Genomic DNA, 23,344 nt, shown 5'->3' with positions numbered 1-23,344 from the left:
AGTAAATTACAATTCATGGAAAATTGTACTTGTATGCAATCAAAGAATTTACATATATCAGCAATATTATAATTTTACCACTTTATTAGCTGCCAGAATTATATATAATAATATTATAAAATTGCACGAGGAAAGCTAAATACGTTTTCTGATGACTTATAGACGGTAACAGAAGGTATTTATGTTACTCCCCACTTTAAGACTTACTACAATATTATTTCTGTTATACGTAGTATAAAAATATAATTTCATATCCCGAATCAATTAAGATTTATGTAGCTATACGGAGATTTGTAGCTATAATCGCGAGCCTTTATGATTAATCATCATCAATCAGCTTAGGTTTTCATAAAAATATATTTTAAATTAATTGCATAACTTGACAAATTGGTAGCGAAAAAAGATTTCGGAAAGGAAAGGTAACCAGCTCGTAAGGCCAATTCATTGGAAATTCGCTAACTTTTGAGCTGTACACGCGACGAGCCCAAAAGTTGAAATGAGTGGCCAGCTAAGGTGTCAAAGCCAAAGACAATAGAAACATGCAGCGACACCAATACACACACAAGCACTCGCGCACACACACGCAGACGCAGCTTCGTGGCCGTATATCGTGCTCGTGCTTACGTCACAAATATGCGTAGGCGTCATCATCGTGCGGCTGCGGCACACCCACTGCTCCATCCAGCTTAGTCCAGTCGCGAGTCGTCGCCGCCGTCGTCGTTGTCGCCGCTCATTGAAAGAGCAAAAGGGCCGCCGTCGCCGTCGCCGTCGCCGTCGTCGTCGCCAGTACGGCGATAATGTCTCCATGCCGTACACTTGACGCTTTCCCCAACCGTGGGGCGCTGTTTGCTCAATGAAACTCGTAGCTTCGATTATTTTTTTGTTGTTGACGTAGTCGCCGCTGTTGTCACTGCGCCGGCGCCTGGCTGAATCATCTGTTGTTGTCGCCCTGTTGCCACTCCGACCGCCTGCCTTGGCCCAGCCAATGCATTTCGCTTGTGGTAGGACAGTTTATGAGCTTCCACTGGGCACAGGACACAAGTCGCTTAGCAGGTAGACACTGGGGATGGGAGACAACAGCTTTGCTAAGCTCGCTCAGCTGTTTGATATGCTTGTAGACTTCATCGCAGTGTAGACTTTTGTGCAACAAATTGTGTATTGAAGCCGGCTTTTTCTAAGGCTCTCTCTATAGCTGATGGTAAGGGATAGCTAACATAGGGCTAGAATGGCTAAGAATAAATACTGGTTATTTTTGGTTAATTAGGGTAAATTTAACAAAGAGTTAAACATGTAAGTTTGTTTTAGTATTTTATATATACAATATTCAAAGTGGTCTACAAACTACCAGTCTATCATTTTCAAAATATAATTTTACACAAATTAGATATTATTGTAAATTAAAAATAACGTAAAAGAAAATATATTGACATGGATTTTGTATTTGATTCTTTGGTATTACATTCTGAATGGAAAAATAACAGGCTGACTCTTATACAACTTGTAATGTCATATATTAACAAAAGGTTAAAACCTTTTCCCGTTGTAATAAATTTGTTACTATTTTAAATATTTGTTAGTTAGCTGTTTTAATTTATTTTAATGTTATGAGTTTTCCATAAAAAAAATGTCTACAAACAATACTATGGCTATGCGAAAGTTCCAAAATTGACAAGCCCAACCACTACAACCAAATTCTCATTCAGATAGTGCGATGTTAGCACAACTTCATCTAGCATTAAAACTATATTATAATTTTTGGTTCTGCTGGCTCGTAAAACGTAAAAGCCACAGACATTGTGACGACAACAGCAAACCGAGCAGAACTAGCCATGGCCGGCACCTGCCCCAAAATGTCCCAATGCCCATTCCAAATGATGAATTTCAGATGAGGCACACACACACACGCGCACACACACACACACACACACACATAAGCAAGTTGCAGGCAAACAGCAGAATCAGTAACAGAATCGGAACCAACAGCAGCAGCGGCAGCGGCAGAGGCAGAGGCAGTCGATGACGATGATCCTTGCATAGTATAAGTACGAGTATAACTATGAATATAGTCGTAGTTCTCCTTCATTCATGTATGCCTGACTCAGTTCCATTCGGTTCTCTATTGTAGGAGCCTGCAATTCATGTTCTCAGTGCCCATGTGTAGGAAAATACTTTTCCGTTTTATATATTTGCACTTGTTGTTGTTGTTGCTGTCGCTTTTATTGTCGTCGTCTTGTTTTGCTTTTTACAACTGTGGCAAATGTGTGGGCGTCATCAATGTTCGAACTCAGTAGTTCGAAAGAGGGGCTCAGCTAGGGGTAAATATGTGAGTGCTTGTATAAGTAGACTGAGAAAAGTCTCTTTGATGCGCAAGTGTTGGATGCATTCCATAGTTGTTAGAATAAAGTAGATTTGTGGAAAAATGTTTCCTAGAAATATTTATTGTTCTTTGGCTTCCTTTTCTTTCGTAAATTAGTTTTTTTTTACCTCTTTATATAACTTAATATGTAATATTGACACATAAGATGCAATCAAGGGATAACTTTATTATAAAATTCATTTTATAATTGGATTACACAAAATATTTTATCAGACTTCATTTATTTAAGATTCTTTCAAATAATATTTATACAAAAATTTGTATCCTTGTTTGTATATCCTTGTATGTTAAAATCATCTTAAATCTTAATTTTATATTTATTCTAACAAAATTGACATACCTTTAATACCTTTTTTACCCTCAATTATTTTTTCATTCTTTTGTGGTTTTCAATTTCCATGCTTGCTCTGCATTGTGAAATTCCTTTATACAGTCATGAAATACTTTATATGTTACCTTTACTACTTATATTTAACTAACGGGACTTTCCCTTAATATGTGCCAACTCAGCAAATTTTCTAGATAATAATCTGAACTGTGGGTTTAACCGAATTTATGAAACCAAATTAAATAAATTATCAAAGTAAGCCACAATCTTTTCAAGGGACAGCGGACAATGGGGGAATAAGAGGCAGAAGAGGAAGCGGTCAAATCGCTGCTGCTAATAGGAAAATCCTATTAACATAACGGGCTAGCCAAGTGCGAAAATTCGAACAAGTTGCTGCCCCTACGAGGGAGAAAAGGACATCATATGGGCGATGCCGGCACAATGAGCGCAGTTCGAGCGTAAAGCTAACCGTTGTCGTGCACTCTTTCTCTCTCTCTCTCCCACTCCCTCTCTCCCTCACTCACTGTCTCACTCTCTCTCTCTTTTTTTCCCTTTTGCTGTTTGTCTTTTGCTGTCGTTTTCGCTCGCAGTTTGGCAAAAACTCTACACATGACGCAGCGCACTGGCTGCTGCTCTGCTGAGACTTCGGCTTTGGCATAGGTTTCGGTTGCGGTTTCGGCTCCGGATTCGGCTACAGCTTCAGCAATGGCTTTGGCTTGAAAACAAGTGGTTGAGCGTGCGGCCTGTTCAGTATTGAGCGAACAAACGTATATGTCGTTTCGTGCTCGTTGCCCGTTGACTGAGTAAACGCACAGGAAGAAAATAGCAGCAGCAACAGCCAGAAGCAGTAGCAGACGCAGCAGCCAGCGGCCAGGACAAGTGAAATTCGAGGCACGGGCGACAACAGCAACAACGAGCAGCATTGCCCGAAACGAATGCACAACGAACCTGGCACGACGACTACGAACAGAAACGACTCACACACACATACACACACACACACTCGCACACATACATAGGCACTGGCGGCGGCTTGTATGAACATAAAGTGGAAATACGAAACGCCTTGAGGAGAGCAGCGCCGACGTCGTAGTCCGTGACGGCAACAACAGCAGCAGCGACAGCGACTGCGACTGCGGCAGCGACCGCATCAAGCGGCCAAGCAAAAGGCAGACAAACAGGCAAAACCTGCTGAGACGATACGACGAGTCCTTGCTCGTCGGTTCATATGTGCGGAACACTGAAGAGACACACTAGAAAAAGTTTTCACATCAAATAAAAGACTCCACACACAAATACAAGAAAAACATAAAGAATAATAACAACAACAAAGAAGCAATCAAGTGAAATTCGTGAAAAGAAATACATGTTTTTAAAGTGCAAACCTAATTCCCCCCTACAACAAAAAATATATTAACAAATATTTCTTAAAAATTTTCGAAAAATTTTCAACAAACCAAAATAATAAACTACAGCAAAGGAAAAGTCGTGTAAGATTTGTGCAACAAATAAAAAGAAAATTAAGTCTATGAAACTAAAACAAAAGTGCCGCAGCTGAGCGCTAAGCAAAAAAGTGCTAACAAGTTCCTTCAACAAAAAACAAATAAAATAAAATTTAAAATATATATACAACAATAACAACACAAATATTGTTATAACCATAAAAAACAAAAGTATACAAATATTATACACCATACAAATATTTCTTTGCATTTTTATTAAAACACCCAGTGAACAAAAACAGCCACACAGATAAAAAGAAAATTGCAAATACTGATCAAAGTCAAAGTCTTAGAAACGAAACGATAACCCAAGTGCCGTGCGTTCAAATTTCTGCCTCCCATATAGTAGATCATATGAAACATCAAATTTGGCAAGCGTGAGAGATATAAAAGGACCACCTAACGGGAAGCTATAAACACAGCAAGCGGTCAGAGCAAGATTTTTAGGCAGCCGCAAGCGACTTCCGTGCCAGTAAGAGTAACGGTAGAGTACGATATAGTGCCGACGGCAGAGATTTCATATATATATCTAAATATATGCATACTTACATATATACGTACATGTGTGTGCATATATAGACAGCAACTAGTGTGCCTACGCCTGTGTGTGTTTCGTCTGTCAGCAACTCCCTCGACAAAGGCCAACAAAGTTCAACAAACAACAGGCCAGACACTTCAGTTGGACAAGTAGACAATTGATTATTGATTTTGTCTAAAGGCAACTTCACAGCTAGCAGCGGCGTATAAGTAACGGGCGCGTTAACTGAAAGAAAAGGAAAAACCTTTGCGACCAGTGTTGTGCAGTGCAAAGCGCTATAGCGCGCAGTGTTGAGCAGCGAGCATGAAGACTTACAAGCGCTAAGCACGCAACACAAACAACCAAAGCAAACACTGCAAGTGACAAAAAAAAAATAACTCACTCGCACGCTCTTTCCCCCCCTAACCCATTCTTTGGCTCTCTTTGACACTCACACACACGCGCACACATACATCGCCAACATAAGCCGTTTAATTGATAAAGTGCGCCAAAGCAACAAATCGAAAATGTTCTTCTCGCTCGCACAGACTCTGGTCTGCGTGCTGCTCATCAACGGCGGCCTCTATGCGCTGCATTTGAGCGGCAACAGCGAGAAGCAGGCGGGCACTGGCTCCAGCTCGGGGCCAGGCTCCGGCCTGGGCTCAGCGTTGAGCGCCGGCCAGGTGAGCGCCTCTGGTGCTTGGCAGCCGCAGCAGCAGCAGCAGCTGCATCAGCATGCGGGCGGCGGAGCGCCACCTGGCGGCGGGCTGGGCAGCAATAGCCATGGACATCGCTCGGACGGACATCGTTCGGCGGCTGCGGCTGCTTTCGATGCGACCACGGGCCGTTTGAACAGAGAGATTGCGGACATGGCGCAGCTGGAGCGCGAGCGTTTGATGCTCCTCGGCCTGGCCAAGCAGACGGCCGAGAGTCCCGATGCGCCCGCTGGCCACCACGGCCGGCCCATCATCGCTGGCCGCGTTCAAATGCAGCCCAGTGAGGGCCTGGACGTGGGCGACTATCCGGCTCTGTTGCAGCAGGCAGCTCGCGGCTTTATGTTTGGCAGCGTGCAAAAGCAGCCGCCGCCACCGCTGGCCGCCGACGAGGACTACGAGCAGTTACGTGAGTTTGGACGGCGTCCCGTTAAATACGACTATGGACGCGTGATGCAGCCGCCGGAGCGTGAACTGGAGGACGAAACCCTTTATGAGCCGCTGCATGGCTTTGGCGACTTTGATGACTTCTCAGAGCTGGAGCCGAATGCCGAGGAGCCGCATTTGGGCGAGGATGAGTTGCTGCGCGAGCTAGACGCTTATCAGTATCATGGCTTAGAGGAGGAACCGCTGCCCGAGAATCCCTATCGTGCGGCAGAGCAGCTCGAGCTGAGCGCACCCGATGCCCTACAACAGCTGCTCGAGCAGGAGCAGCGCGATGCACCCGGCAAGTCCAATCCGAAGGCACACTCTCCCGGCAACTACAACATACGCATGCAGCAGAAGTGGGCCAGGAAACGGGCTCAGGCACCCAGGCAGCAGCAGCCGATGCTCCAGCGCAACATCTTTGGCCAACACTTCAAGCAGCAACGCGGCAAACTGGCACTGGCCAACTCGGAGGCCACGGCCAGCAAGCATCTAAAGGCGGCCACACGTTCCGGCAGCTCCAGTGCCAGCGCCACCAAGCTGGAAAAGTCAACCCAGAACGAGAATGGAGACGCAACGAGTCAGCTGCAGAACAAACAGCCGCACGAGTCACCAGCATTAGCATTAGCTGCTGGTGATGCACAGCAGCAACAGCAGTCGACCTCGTCCTCGTCGTCGTCATCGTCATCGCAACAACAGTCGTCCCAGCAAGAGCAGAACAAGAAGGAATCGGATCAGTCGTTGATGCATCCCAATCACAAACGATCAGGCAGCGCCGCCGCTGGAGCACTAGGTGGCTATGCGTCGCCGCCAGTCTCCCACAGCATTGCCAGCCAATTGATGCTGCGCACAGCGCGCGGCCAGCGGCAATACGACGTGCCACAAATCGGTGAGTGACCAAATCCTATAGTCAAATGTTTATTTATATAATATGCATATTAAATATAAAGATATTCGGTAAGTCGGTGTGCTCGATGCATAGATTAAATGTTTAGAAAATGCAAACACAGTATCATAGACATAGATTATTTTCTTTACAGACCAATTTTGCACTGATTTAATGCTATTATTGAAAATCCGCCGGATAACGATTTCTATATAAAACACTATCCTTCAGACACCTCACAAAATATCATAGATTTAGATTGTGTTCTAGACAAAATAATTTTTCACAGATTATGTATATAATATTGAAACTTCAAATTCCGACGGAAGTCCAAAAATATCGAACATTTTGAAAATTGTTATTAGCATTTGCTAAACATAAACTTCAGGAGTATCCGTATAGAAAAAGTATACTATAAATAAGAAAATTAAATATTTTAAACTGGAATCAACGTGCTTTGTAATTTGGTTAATTTTTAAATGCATATAATTCCCTGACAGTTAGACGTTTTCACATACTAAATCCCATTTAAAAAAGAGTCTCATAACAATGTGGTATAAAAACTCTTACAATTTTTTTCAAAACAAGCTTCAGAAAATAGTTTCATTTTCTTGCCTGAGACATTGAATCGAAGCAAATGTCTAAACTGGATTTGAAGAAGTAGTATATCCCATATCTGATTTCTTTTCTTGCCTTAAACTTACTTTTAATTCTTGCTTATTATAATTACCAATATTAAATCTAATTATAAAAAGATAAAAGATCCAGTTCATTCCAAAAAAAAGAGAAAAAACTAAGCACAAGCCAAAAGATTTCATATTCCTCCCTTAACATTAATTAAAACGAAAATACCGTCATTATAATTCGAAAATTAACTGAAACGGTTCCATCAATGTCCGGCACTCTGCAGATATTTACAGTTAAATGACGCAGCAATTTCTTCCCAGGCAAGAATCTGAATGTGTTGCCCACCAAAATGCCCAACCCTATATGAATTTCTCTATTAATAGTGTCCGTAGAAACGAACCTGTCAAATCACACATTAGGTTAGTTCTAATGTTTTGTTTACTAGTTATATACTGTAAATGGTCTAATTAGAAAAAGCCGAATACACAAATAAAATATTCCCATTTTAGCTTCGAATCCTTGCCCGGCTTAATAACCTTTTGTATTTTCAAGCACATTCCCCAATTAAACCTTATCTCTGCCGGGATACAACCCCTCTAGAATTTTATATAGCTAATTTTATACATCGCCTGTCAGTCTGGCCAATTGTTTCGGGGGGGTAGGCGCGCTTAACCCCTGGCGTGTTTACGTATTTCGGTTACAATTCACTTGATTCAGTTATTAGTTTTTATGACTTATTTTTATTTTGGGTCGAACCCACCCCATTAACCCCCAAGGGCAGTCGCTAATCGCTCTATTGGCGCACTGTCTATTTTTGTTCCAAAATTTATATCTTTGTTTTTTTTCCCTCGTTCTATTCGAATTGGAAGTTACATACATATATATATATGTATGTATATGTATACTATTTATACTCGGACAGAGCCAGGGTACTTGTCTGGCGCTTGCATAATTCATAGTTCAAAGACTCGGTAGCGCGCTGTGGTGCGGGTTTAGCTAGAACTGCACTGCGTTGGCGTCGCTTGGAATTTAATCCTTTTAGCCCGATCAGCATTGCCGGCCTGGTTGGCCTGGTTGGCCTGGTTGGCCCGGTCAGCCCCGGCAGCCTTGGCAGCCGTCCCATCAATCAGGCATCAGCTATCATTTAATAGATTGTCACTAAATCATTTGTCAACAGCTGGGCGGCGTGCACGGACAAAGTTTTTGTGGATCGAATCGCGAAAATATATATATATATTTTGCAAATATTCGCTTTTAATTGGCAACAACTATTTCGGCTGTATTTGTAAGGCTGGGGGAAACGTCCAACTTTTTGGCCATTGCATTTAGCAAATTAGTCGCATTGTCTGCGAACAATTTTCAGGAATTTCCATTGCCGCCCAATTCAGCTCGCACTGAAACTTTGCTTCGGTCTGGCAAATTTGCGCTATCCGCTTACGGTTAATCACTTGGCTGGCGTTGCCGCCTCTCCTAAATTACTTTACAGCAAGTTTTGATGGTCGCCATGAATACAGAATGTCAGCCAAAGACAATCGGAGCTGGTTTTTTGAACTGGTTACCTTGTTCCACCCACTCACTTTCTGAGCATTGTAATCAATTTTAATTTTTAATTATCACTTTCAAGTTTAATGACATAATTTTTATGGCCATGAGCTAAATGGCATGCCATTGTGCAAGTCACTCTACACTTACACATACACACAGGCACACAAACACTCTTGCGTGAATGGGCGTGGCATTGGCCTTATTAAAACGTGCAAAATTGTTGGAAATTTCGTATTTATCGGAGGTCGGAGATGTATTTATAATGAATTGAGAAAGCGTGTCGCTTAAAAGCTAAGAGCATCCTTTTCATTAAACCTGTTGTGCTCTATAATATAATAGAAGCTATTAAGCTAATAGTATTTCCTATTTGATTGAAGTTTTTTTTAAGGAATTTTCGGGGTTGATGAAAATTGGTTACATTCTTGTGTAAGATACAAAACTAATTAATAAGTAATTTTCAACTGTGTTTTCATGTATTTTATATATTTTATTGTAAATTATATATATATTATATATTTATATATATATATTATTGCTTGTGCATTTAGCAACTTTTTGAGCTTCAAATTGATTATTTTTAGAACAACAATTTATAAAACACAATTAATTATGATATAAAAACACGTTATTATGATTCTTATATGATACTTGATGAAAATAGTAAATGTTTTTGTTTGTTCATATTAAAATATAATGAATTCAAAATACACTATATTCATTAACGGTAATTAAGTCAATTCCATACGTTATGATTGAAGCTTTTTATTTGTATAAGAATTGATCCTGATTTAACAGTCGTATATCCCCAATTTGTATTTTGTTTGATTTTATATCTGGAATAATTCTAATAATTCCGTAGCTTACACGCTTATGCTTCCCTTTGTCAATCAAATGTGATTGAAGTGTGGAACTATACAGCTTATTTTGTGCAAATAATATCAATGGCTTTGCCGAATGCGCTGCTGCCTTAATATGTAGCCAAGTAAATGTATTTTCCGCCCATTTAAAGCAATTAATATGCAAAGTACTTGAAGTCTATTAGCCAATCAAATTTGTTTGAAACTGTTATTAGGGCTACCTCAGACTGCCGCGCTATACTTCTCTCTCTTACTCTCATTTGGATGGGGCAGACACCTTTTCTCTTTTATCTGCTTACATCTGATCGAATAAAGAAAATGATTGTAAACTTTATTTAAATTGTTTTTCCTTATGTCAAAGGCAGGGCGAAGGAAACTTTTGGTTCGTTACGGAGAAACGCAAATTCAATAAGACAATCAATGAATTTTCATTTTATGCGCACACTTGCGCAATTCTTATTGCTGTTGTTGTTTTTGTTGTTGTTGCTGTTGCTGTTTTCCTTGTTGCCAATTGTCACTGGCGCTTTTCATTGGAAATTTTCTTCTGTGTGCACGCACAATAGCGGCTTTGGCGAGGGCGTCGAGGAAAAACCTTGGCATCACCCAGCCCGACCCACATTTCATGCGGACTGAGCTTATTTAAATATATATTGAAGTGTGTGTGCGAGAGTGTGTGTGTGTGTGTCAAGCAACATGTGTACGGTGCCCCATTGACGATGCAATAACGTCATCAACTGTCATCGGTCGCTGAAGTCGTCGCTTTTGTTGTTTCACACTTTGCAGTAGTTGGGAAAATTACAATTGTTATTTCAAGTGTTTACATTGAAATTGATCGCACACACACACACGCACACACGCCCACACATACATACGCGCGTCATTTGCCCGGCGGAAAGTGCGACCAGCGACGCCTGTCGCTGCGGTGTGAACTCAGCTGCAGAAGCCGCCCCGCTGCTAGCGTGTCCTGTGCTGACCGTGCTCTGCGCGTGTGCATGTGCGTGTGTGTGTGCGTGTGTGTGGGAAAATGCTTGCAACGCTGGCAGCTTCCTCATTGTCGCATTAACCTTTTTTCCATGGAAAACTGTGCGGCATTTATGTGATGGTCGCGTTTTTATATCATTACACCACTTACTTTCACATACGATCCTTGATGTATGTGCGTGTGTGTGTGTTTTTTTCCCACTAATTTAGTAACAACACCCCAGGGGGTGCCTGCTGACGACCATCAGCCGGTGCCCGCCTCCGCCTCCGCTTTCGCCTGTGCCTTTGCCTTTGCCCTTGCCATTGCGTCCGCCGGACAGGCCACAGACACAACACTCATTTATATAGCCGCTGTTTGACATGTCCTTGCTGTGCGGGCAGCGTGCGCACGCCTTTGGTTTTCACTTTTGTTGATTTAATTTGTAATTCGAGTAACAACTTCGAGTGGCCACTGTGCGCATATCTACTTCACATCTGGGGCACAGCGGACGCGCCTTCTTCAAATGTTTTAGCGCTGCCCGCTCGCTGTCTGTTAAATATTACGCAAATTAGTTGGAACTGTTATTGGAGTTCTCTTTCTCTTTGACTGTGTGCGTGCGTGCGTGTGTGTGTCAGTGTGCGAGGGTGGGCCTCGTCAGCGGTGTCCTGTCATGTGCGTGGGCTGCTGCAGCCGCGCTGTCTGCGCGCTGTGGAAAATTTCTCAAGACGGTGACGAGCCCAGGACACAGCGACGACAGGCTGTCTGTTGGCTGCAGGCCTTCTGATTGGGATAGGTTACAGAGCATGTGTACTGTGTCAGTGTGTGTCTGTGTGTGTGTGTGTGTGTGTGTGTGTGTGTATCCCGAGTATTTCTCAATAATAGGGCATTGAAATGCAAAGTCGAGGATTTTATGCGCTTGACTCGGTCAGAAGATCAGACAGATGACTTTCGTATGATTTAAATTAAATGAGATTTAAAAGAAAAAAAAATAAAAAATAAACCGCTTGATACTTATGCTTATCATGCAACAAAGATTTTCATGCATTTTTAAATATATATTTTCTTGTTAAAGAACTTAAATGTTAAGCTGTTTTAAGTAAGCGGAGAAATTGTGTGTCATAAATGCTGTCTGTAAACGAAGGAATCATCAAAAGATGTCAAGTATGTTCAACTTATTTACTTGATAAATAACTGGAACTAGTATTAATAATTATGTTATTACTATCATTATGTAACAACAGTTATATTCATGCCTTAAAGTTATCATAACAAAGATAGAATATAAAGCTAATATGGAAATCGAAGCTAGATATAGCTCAAGAAATTGTTGTCCTTGCACCAGTCCACATTTTCTCATTCATGCCGTTAAATAGTTTCAGAGCGCCTTACAATAGGTCTATTAAGTCACAGAAAGGGTCATAAATATAATTTATAATAAAACTTCCATAAAATAAATTAAAAGTGGACTAAACGCAATAATGCAGCTCAACCAAACTGAATTGCAAATGTACTAAAAAGTGCTCAAATGTACTCACATATTATTATATTATTTGCGTATGTATTTTATAGTTAGGCATTTTATTTTTGGGTCTGTCCTTTTCTGGCCCATGACCTACAAAAATGTATATTATTTTTCCCTCTAATTTCGATACATGCTTTTCTTTTTTTTGGGGGCCATTCAGATTGTTATGGCTGTTGTTGTGTGCGCTGACCAAAAAAGGGACACATTTGACATTTGCTCAGTAGTTGGACATGAAGCGGTTCCTTTTTAGTTTTATTTTTTTTTCGGTTGGTATCTTCCTTTTGATGACAAGGCCGCATTGGCCTCTGTTGACCAAATGTTACTTTCTTGGCAATTTGTTGGTGTTGCTCTCGTATTGTGTCCTGTCAGTAGCGGCATTTGCTGCCGACTTTTTGCCTTGTTGTAGCAACAGCTAATTAGCCGCAACTCAATTTGCATAAGCAAATGTGGGGCGTTTGCATTTGGCCGAAACTAAATGAACTGTAAGCGACGACATCGCCTACGTCACACGCCCACAATACGTGTGAGTGTGTGTGTGTGTATGTGCGAGAGGATGCTACGCGTTAGGCGACCAAATTCGTTAATGAACACGTGTCAAATGTTAGAGCTGGCACTAGCACGACTAACAGATACTCTTCTGCGCGGCTTGATACTTGGTGGAGCTAGTGTCAACTGGGCACGACTAAGAGACACTCACATGCAGAGTATATTCATACTTATTTCTACTTAGACTCAGCCTTTTTTCTAATCACTATAAATATGTAGGGTATTTACGATATCTATTATTAAATAATGTTGCTATTAAGTACATAAAAACTATTTATTTATTAGGCTTCAATTTGGCATATACATATGTATTTCCAAAAAAAATGTAAACATATTTTTTTTTGTTTCCAAACGGATTAGCTAAGCATAAATTTTGTAAATTTATAGGGTATGCCTGGCAGTTTTTGCTATTTATTTAAAATGATTTTCCTTTTGGTTTTTTATTTGCTCTAACAGTAAATTAGCTTCACGAGTCAACGCAGCGCCAAAAATAAACAGACGACATGCAGAAATTAGGCAGAGGGTACTCTCAGTCATGCACACACACACACACACACACACACACACATGCACACAAATCAATAAACAATGACATCATCAGAATGGCAGCATCCGCCTGACAGATTTTAAAGCATACACACAGGCGCCCGACCGCTTGCATATATAATTATGGCGACGTCGACGGCGACAGCGAAGCCGAGAGAAAATATTTACATTAGCGTAAGCACAAGGCGAGAAGACGAGCGGGCGGGGGCAAACCATTGAGCAGGCCAATTGTAGGAGAGTGTCTGTCTGTGCGTTAGTGTGTGCTAGTGTGTGTGTTGGTGTGCCATTCAGCCAGTTTGACGACAGCAGCAGCAGCAGCCCAAAGCTGGCTACCAATTTTTTTCCCAACTGTTTTTCTTTCTTTTTCGGCCAGCGCTTGCGTCACAGAGGCAAAAGCGTCTAGGGAAACGAGTGATATATACTAAAGTGGCAGATGAGCTTGTTATGCATGTGTGTGTGTGATTGTGTGTGTGAGCAGTCCAATTGCTGCTTAGTTTTGCTTTTAATGTGCGAGACTGGGATTTTTTCTGTGCGCTGTTTGTTGTTGTCAAAGGATTGCGAAAGTTGATAAAACAAATGAATGAGCCATAGACGCACACATGTTTATATAAATATAGATGAGGCAGACAAATTGTGCTTATGATCAAGTCAATTAAGTATGCTATAAATGGCCAGCAAATGAGCGTGTCAGTGTGTGTGTGTGTGTGTGTGTGTGTGTGTGTGTGTGTGCGTATAATAAGACACAAGAGACCAACGCGCATATAAGTACAGCCAAATATATATGTAGTAGATATAGATATATAGAACGAGTCAAGCAGCCGCAAAGGCACTTAGTCATCCAAAAACTCAGCGCAAATAAATGTAGCTGAGTAATTGTGTGTGTACGTGTGTATGAGTAAGCACGTCGCTCTCTTGCTAGCTGTGTGTGCGTGTGTGTGCTTGTGCTAGAATTTTTTTAGTCAATGAAGCGTCAAGGACTTTTGCTTATGATATACTTGCACAAGATTCAGAGGCGACCACCTCAAAAGATGATGCAATGCGAGGTGGGCACAGCAAGAACAACAACAAAAACAGCACGTAGCATACTTTTAGGCCACAGACGTGTGAGATTGTGTGTGTGTGTGCGTGTGTGTGTGTGTGTGTGTAGTTGCCACAACGTCGTGCCTAATGAGTTGTGAGCTGACGCGGAATTTATGAATGAACTGCCCGACGTCAGAGACAGCAAAAAAGAAAGAGAGAGAGCGAGATTGAGAGCGAGCGAGCTAGCCTCAACTTGGCTGAGTTCAAGTCACTTCATCATGTGGCACAGCCCCACACCCATTTTGGTAGTCAGCGTCTTGGTGGCATTGTTTTAGCGCAAAGTGCGCGTAAAATTAGCTAAGTAGCATGAATTTTGCATATATTTTGCTGAGCAAATATTACACAAGAAGCAACAACAACGACAACAACAAGCGATACACACACATACACACACACACACACATAAATAATGGGTTATTTATTGGCAGAGTGTTTCGCTCTGCGTGGGTAGAGTGGGCGGTGGAGTGGGTGTGCCAGCTCCTTGGTAATTGGCATGCAAAGTAAGCTGTAAGCCGTCTGACTTATGGCCTGATAAATGACTTGTCTCAGCATACTTTTGGCCACGGCTTCAGTGCTCACTAATTTGTGCCCAGGCTTAAAGTGACTTCCTTCCGTTCGAAAGGTTTCAATTCCAGCTGACATTTTTAGCTTTGAGCCAGATTGGCATAGCCAAAAGGGAAAACAGTTCAGGTCCATAGCTTAAAGCTTACACTTTTCATATGAAATGAGAGCTTTTCTTTAAAATGTTCTGGAATTCTGTTTAATTTGTAATTTTAGCAAGTGCTGCTTCAGCATTTCTGTTTCGATTTACAATTTTCACAATTTTCAGCTGCAATAAATTGACAGACAAATTTTTGATTGACATAATTCCATTGCCATTGGAAATTGTCATGCTGCATTTGAAAAAGAATTTAGAATTTATTTATACACATATGATTTGTATTTGTGATAAATTTTCATTTTTATTCATGACAGCTTAACTCGTTCTATGATTTACAAATAAAATGTGATTAGTTTCTGAATCAATTCGATTGACTGCCTTTTTCAGGTGATTTGGCGATTTGATTTTTAACATCAGGAGTACGTTTTAATTTGCAAAGCTGTCATCGCATTTTCAACAAATTTTCATTTACATGAACAATATATGGAACATCTTGAAAATAGTTTATTTTTTTTATTATCATTTAATTTAGTTTTTAAGTTCGAACCAGAACCAAAAGTTGGGACATAACGTAAGCTCGCGCTTTGATAAATCACACGCGCTCTGCAGTTAATCACAATTAGGATTTGTTGTTTCTGGTGTCTTTTTTTTTTACAAACGGAAGCAATTTCGAAATTAGTTTCACGATCTTTGGCGGCCATTAATTATAATTGGGTCATGGCGTGACATGGGGCTTACAATTCAATTTAATTAAATGCATTTATTATTTGCATATTTGTTTCTGTGATTTAATTGAGCCGCACAATACACGTATTTAATATGCTACTTTTTATCACGTCTATTGGCGACACGTGCCACGCCACAAAAACACAAGCGCAAGCACAAACACAAATAAAACAAATAACAACAACAGAAGCAAACAACAAATAAATAAACAACATATAGAAAAACTTTGCGTAGGCGTCCATGCGCCAAATACAAATTGGAGGCAGACCCAAGCGCGTGCTTTTGGTCAATATAAGTGCTGAATATTAAAAATAGATATTATATAATACTTCTATATAATACTTTGTATAAATAATAATCGAAACATTATCTGAAATGCACACATGCCGTATAAATCGAAAGAAGAGGACAACTTAAGTATAATATAGCAAGAATTACTTTTCTAAAATTAGTTTAATCATAATAAATAGTTGAATGACAAAAAGCGAGATTTTGCTGACCGAAATTCACAGTGTATATAAATATATACGCATATTTAAAATAGATCGATGATATAGGTAAATAATATCGATAGTCGCAATTAAAATAATGCTTTCTATCGAAAATTTGTTTGCATGCAACCCTGCTTTCACAAGTGGATGATCGATGCAACTTTTTAATATTCACGACATCAAAGTCCTCTAAAATTTATGTTGTGTATTTATATGATCGATAATCGCAATTAAAATAGAAGAAATATCGATAAATTGCTTGCATACAACCCTGCTTTTGCGAGATAATGAGTAATGAAAATTTTTAAAAACACACACAAACCAAAAAGGCATAGAAATGTTTTAGTTTTCATCATGGGCAGTTTAGAAGTAGCATTCTATATATAGCTTTTGATACGCGCATTAAGCGGGCACCTACCCCACAGCATATTCAAAATCCACAGCGCAATGGCGCTTGTCCTTGAACCTGCCAGCTAGCCATATAAAATAGAATACCAAAAAAAATGCGAAAGGAAAGTACGAGTATCTACAAAAAATATTTATTGGTTGGCCCCAAAAACCGTTTCGTGGATAAAAATCTAGGCGCTGACAGCGCTCAAGTGCGCTCACACAAATGGCATATGAGTTTTTTTCCTACAATTTTTTTTTTTGTTGCCTTTGCAGTAGATTGGGGAAAAGGCGTTGTGCGTCATGTGCTATGAAAATCAAACGCAATAAAAATCATAGACATAGTTATATAGTATATTTGAACATATGTATATAATATATACATACATATATACCTCTGGGTACTTATATTTGCTGTAGCGGCTCAATGCCAACGGATGCGATGAGCGGAAGTATAAACTGGAGCAGGCAAGCCCGGCTTGTTGGTGTGTATATTTTTAGCTGGCACTGTGGCTGAGTGCAGAGCCATGCTAATGCAAATTATAGCCTATTTAAGCTGACAGCACATAAGTCGGGAACGGGACGGGAATGAAACTAAAGCCTACTTTAAGACTCGCACACTTGAGCTTGTCGCACACAGAAACTAAAATGCAAAGTGCATTGAAGTGCCCATCTCACAGAGTTGCACAAGTGGACGGCTGGGCTCTGTGTGTGCTGTGTGTATATGTGTGTGTGTGTGCGTGTTTGTGTGCGTGGGAGTGGATCCCTGTAGCTGGCTACTTAAAGGCTTCCGCCAGAAACTTGCACTCGCTTTCGCAGCACCCGTGCATAATGAGGCTAACACACGCCCAGCTGCATGCATAATTTAGCAGAAACAGACAAAAAACACAAACAAACAAAAAAAAAAAACAAAGAAAAGCCGAGTAAAATAACTGTAGCACATAGAGCACGGCGGTTGTGCTTTTCTTACGCCCACACGCTCGGCCGACCTCTTGCGGCCGAAATTTGCCTGGCTTTCGGTCTTTTCTGTAGCATCATGCTACAGTCGCTATTGGTAATAAGCAAATGGTTTGGGACAGCGCACAAAAGTATGCAATATTTATACACACCCACTTATATTTTAATTTAAAAGCAATTTACATACTTGAATTATATGCTCCAAAAAAAACTTTCTCAACGGCTCGACCCATTTATCAAGCAGCTGCAAAATTATTTGCAACATTTTACAACAGGCCCTCTGGCCCCTGTTGGCCAGCCTTCAATCAATCATCTTTTTTCCTTTTTTCAGCTATCATTTTACCACGTGGGCGTTGGTTTTAGCATGTGGTCAGTTATATAAACTCAATATCAAAGCTGGAGCATTACACAAAAAACGAAATAAAAATAAAATATACAGCTTTTGATCAATATATGTAAGAAAACAAAAACAATTTTGGGCAGAGCGCGATACATTTAAAAATTCCGATCTGTTTTTGGAACTCAAGCGATCATTTTACTACCTAAGTTCTACTAGGATTCCTAAAAATGTTTATTGAGTGTTTGGCTTGCATGAAGTATTATTTTAATTGCAGTATTTTTATAATTTAACCGTTTAAAGCTCACAGAAAGTTTAAGCTGTAAAGATACATAAATAGCACCGTGAGATTGGGGAATAAAAAATGATAAAAAAGCCGAAGTTCGATTGTATTTTAATATCAGAAAGTTGACTTATATCCTAAACATATGTTGCACGTTTAAATTTGTTTAAACTAATTAGACAAACGACTGTATCTGCTTGCATACAAGTAAGACTCGGCAATTGTTGCGGCTAAGCACTAGACTCGATGGATTGGGACACCACAAAATACGTAAATACCAACTAGAAACGGAGCCTTCTTTGTCAGCCGCATAACCAACACTTGTTGCCTGAAGCAGGCTGAAGAAGCCGCAGGCCTTGAGCAAACAGACAGCCACACCTAACCAGTCAAGCAAACCAACGAGCCAAGCGTCGAGGTGCCTAAACACCCACTACACAAACACAGCTCAAGACACCCACACACACACACCCACACACACACCCACACACACACACACACGCACGCACGCATATACGCCACGACACATAACCACAGAACAGTATTGAGACTTTGGGAGCGTAGGTTGTGGCAGCCGCTTCGGCGCATCTATCTGACTAATGCAGTAACAAAGCCAGAAAAAGAAAAGGACAAAATTACGCATACGCCACAGTGGTTCCAATCAGGCAAAGCCGCCAGCGAAGCGCACAAATTAAATTGACCTTTTGCGCAATTGGCGCTCTAGCTCGTGCAATCGAAATCGAGCCGTGTAACAACAAGAAATTGTAAGGTGGATTTTTTTGATAATACCCTGTGCACAAACTAGCCTAAAGATGGGTATTTTAAAGCTGTGTTCATAGCCTATGTATAGAGGATGAAAATATATTTATACATTATTTTACTTCAAATAATTAAAAAATGGAGTGCATTTTAAATAGATAATTTTAGTTATCTACAATTAATTAAATGCGAAGAGCTTTCTTTTGTTAAACAATGAGTCACAGAGTATCCCATTGTCGTATACTTTTCAATATTGTTTTCCTTTTTGTCCTGTTGCTGTTGGACTTCCTAACGAGCCGAATGTATGACAACATGTTCTGCCCGTGCCCGAGAAATGTTTCAACTTAAATCCAATTCAAAGCGAAACCCGAACCCGAACCAAATCCAAATACCGAAAACCACAGGCGAAACCACATTGTCTGCGTCTCCACGGCGGTTTGGCTCAATGCTGGCAAATAAATGTCAAGGTACGAGTCTGTCAGCGGTTGATTTTGTTGTCGCTCGCGTTGTCCTTCTTATACTTATCCTTGTCGCTCGTCGTTCGTCGTGCGTTGTGCTTTAGTTGAAATTGACAGCTGGTTTTGCAATTAAATAAGATTTATGTCGCTGCAGCTGCCGAGCCGATCCCGAAACGGCTTAATGCCCCTGTTCATGTTTGTATATATATACATATGTTATATATATATATATATAGTATTTACCTTGGCTGCCTTTCGTTTTTGCATTAATATGCCAGCAGCTGCCTGCAAATGACCTCAGCTGTCAATTGTGCGTATGCGTAATGTCTGACTGTTTCTCTTATTCTTCCTTTTCTTTTTTTTTTTTTTTTGTGAACGCCAAATTTGCTATTATGCAATACAAGCCATAATATACCCAACCATTCATCAATAACATTTCTAATGCCATTTCCTTTTTTTCTTTTCTCTCTTTACAGGTAAGTTCTCTTGACGTGCGTTAGAAACATGTGTTTCGCTTATTTATGGCTAAGTATTTGGGCTTACTCAGGTGCGTAATTAAAATTAAATGTTGTGCAAAATTTGTAAAGTTTTTAGTGTTCATTCTAAAATGTTTGAGACGTTACTTTTTTTTGAATTTTTTTTTACATTTTGTTATTGAAGAGGCTATATTTAATCTGTGGCTCTTTTAGGACAGTCATTAGACTCCTGAAGACTTATATAGAAAGTCACACTGAACATATGCAAGTCATCTTCAAGAAAACACCATTTGTTGATTTTTTACAACTTGAAAGCCAAAGTTACAAAATTTGATCTAAGTGAATTTTTATTATGCGCAGCTAACCTACCATTACCAACAAGACAGACAGACAGGAGCTGTCCAGCGTAACAATTTGGCATTTTTCCTAACTAAATTTAAATTAGTTTTAGCCTTAAATTCTCATTACATTTAGCCACCTTTAAAAAGGTTTTGAAGCCATCCATTACAGTTATGCCTCAGCTAATGGGCACGTCCAATAGCTGCAACAGCTCGTCTGGGAGGGGGCGGCTGGTCAGACACACAGTTCGCCCGGCGGCTCTGTGTGTATGCGTCTGTTTGTGTGTGTGACCATCCCGCGCAGCGAACAAACAACTCCGTCTGTAGTTTGCAGGCGCAGGCACCTGCTAGGCACATGGGTTGCCAGGTGATATACATGATAGGAAAAGTCGTAGATAGCTCCAGAGCGCTGGGTACATAGCAACTTATCGCTGCCTCTTGCTGTGTGTATATTTAACGCCAGAACGCCTAAAGCTATACACCATTATCTATACGACTTTCGCAAACAGAGAGGGGCAGGACGCGGGTAAGTCAGTCAGTCTGGGCGGTCATTGAGAGAGAAACGAGAGAAATGAGAAACGGGCGAAATGAATACGCGACAAGCGTTAGACCTGACTGGTTCGGTCTTTAACCTGGTGCTGTTGCTGCTGCTGGTCAAGTGAAAGTATCCACTAACGCAGTTGCCTACACACACACACACACACACACGCACACACATACCCACACACATGCCGACATTGAGCACCTGTCCGGCACGTAATGAGGTCACTGAAATGGGTGTGCGGTTAATTTTGTTGTGTTCGTCCCTTGCCGCGCGTTTTGTGCTGCGTCGTTTCTCACATAATTCAATTTTCGCGACATTCTGTCAAATAATTGTTTGATGGGCTGGCCCAAAGACTGTCAATGGGCCGCACACGTTGTCTGTTTTGATTGGACTGCGGCATGTTGGGTTTTTGGTATAATCAATTGGTAGCTGCATTGCATAACAATTGGGTTTACACTCCTTCTTTCATTCGGCTGGCTGGTATTGTTTTCTAATCAAAAAACTAAACAAAGCAAACAGAAGTGCCAAACACTTGAGCCACTGCGTAAGCCATAAACAAACAGCTACAGCAAAGGGCATGAAAATAGAAATGGGCAGGGGAAATGGCTGTGGAAATGACAACAATGCAAACTTACCGCCAGTTTTAGCATAACAAAAGGCCCAACGCACATTCCCATCCATGAATGAATGGCCCGCTGCCCAGGCAGCAATACAGCCCTGACACAGGCCCCAGTCCCCACCCCTCAATCCAGACGCTCTTTGAATGAAACAAAGCGTGGTCGTAAATCGCCGGCCAGGGCATCCAGCGTTGAGCACTCTATCACGAGTCACTGTTCTGGTCACTGTGATTTCACACACAGTATCTTAAATATAAGACTTATTACTTTATCTTAGTAAATAGACATTTTTGAAAATTCTAATTTCACATTTCACATTATTTTTAACCCTTTCTTTATTCATTTCAATCAGTTTATATTCAGATTCTTATAAGTTTTTAATTTATTTTGTTGTATGAATACTTAAGTATTTGCATATTACTATTTCTATATTTTATTAAGTACATCAAACCTTTTTTAAATATAATACATGAATATATATAATCATCAGTTTATTATTTATATTATTATTTTAATATTCTGTTAATTATTTTTAATTCTTTTGCATATATTATATTTTTGATATCACCCTAGTGTTCAGTCCTGGTTCATGTTATCTCATATCGGCTGGCCATCTGGCAGCTTGTTTTTTTTGGGCAGAATGTGTTCGGGGCAGCGCTACGTTACGGTCTGACTGCTAAGGTCAGAGTTGAAATTGAGTTTTGCTGCAAATTTAATGGACCAAACGACGGGCGAACCCAATGAAAAGTTTAGCAAAAAAATGTTGCTTAATTTCGCGTCGCCATATTGTCATTGGGCCTTGCCTTTGACTTTGAGAGCGTTTAACGTTTGCCACCACACAAACGGGGATTGAGTGTGGCCCCCCGCACACCAAGCCGGGCAACCAAACGTTTAGAGCAGACTGCATCAGCCCTTAAGGCCCCAGCGGGGGGCGCTGGCTGCAAGCAGCGACCCTTTACCTCTGACTGTTTGCCGGGAACGCACTCGCTGCTGTCTGCATTTCTTGAAAGGGGGAAAGTGACTGTTTGTCGGTGGGGAAGAGGGGAGATGGGGGCTAGCTGCATATTTTGCCTGTTTTGCTGCTGGTTTTGCTTTGCTATTAATATTGCCAAAGGTGCGCACTCTCCGGTACTTAAGTGGCTGCCGTCTGCGAACTGTCAACGGGGGTCGCCTGCTCCTGCCGGCGACTGGCTGCCTGACAGCCAGGCAGCTAAACCTCAGACCCAAGCTAAGCCGACTGCATTGTGTCATTTGACAGTCTCGGTCTCAGCCCCTAGACTCAGTTGCAGTTGCAGTATCGCCCCCGCCCAACCGCTTCCTGCTTGGGCTTTGTCTGGTTCGCATCCCCGACCCGAAGAAGGTTCTTGTGTGTGTGTTGCAACATCTTTGGAGGGCGGTGGAGCCACTTGGCTTTGAATATCACGCGGAAATTAAGTAACTAAGTAGCCAAATGCAAATGCCGTAGTCTAATCAAAAGTTTATATTATGCACAGCAGAAAAGCCAAGGCATATTTCACAATAAAAACGCGCCATAACATGAATATCATATAATAAGCAAGAAAGAGAGAGAGGGAGAGAGAGAGAGAGAGAGAACACTGGCTGGCCAGGTATAGGCGATAGTAGAGGTATAAAAAAAGGAAAAGTTTTATTGTCAAAGCAAACGCATAAAGTTGCCTTAAAAGTTGAAGCCAAGAAACGGTTCGTCCTGCAGAGACTATTTTTAGACGCCAACCCACCGTGCTCGTGCCTGAGCCTGGGCAAAAGTTTTACTCGACAAAATTACAGTGCAACATTTTTAATGAAACTTTTCTGCTTTTAGACGTCGAGCGTCTAAATATGTAATATTTGTATGTATAAGAGCAGAAGGCGTTGCGCGCAGT

The 23,344-nt window shown here is 41.0% G+C and overlaps 1 protein-coding gene across 1 annotated transcript in view; it reads left to right on the top strand.

Moving 5' to 3' along the window:
* The first annotated feature begins 3,455 nt into the window (after positions 1 to 3,455).
* The window catches only part of jeb (jelly belly), a 40,326-nt gene continuing 20,437 nt past the window's right edge, over positions 3,456 to 23,344 (top strand). The window contains exon 1 of the mRNA XM_064682067.1: positions 3,456 to 6,752. Coding sequence (XP_064538137.1) covers positions 5,252 to 6,752 — 1,501 coding nt within the window. The 5' untranslated portion in view covers positions 3,456 to 5,251. The remainder of the gene's footprint in view (positions 6,753 to 23,344) is intronic.

This window comes from Drosophila montana, unplaced genomic scaffold (genome assembly GCF_035044405.1).
Source record: "Drosophila montana isolate Dmon_TW-CO22-7 unplaced genomic scaffold, ASM3504440v1 contig_2438_1, whole genome shotgun sequence".
NCBI classification, from domain to species: Eukaryota; Metazoa; Arthropoda; class Insecta; order Diptera; family Drosophilidae; genus Drosophila; species Drosophila montana.
This window is presented reverse-complemented; position numbering and strand designations above follow the sequence as displayed.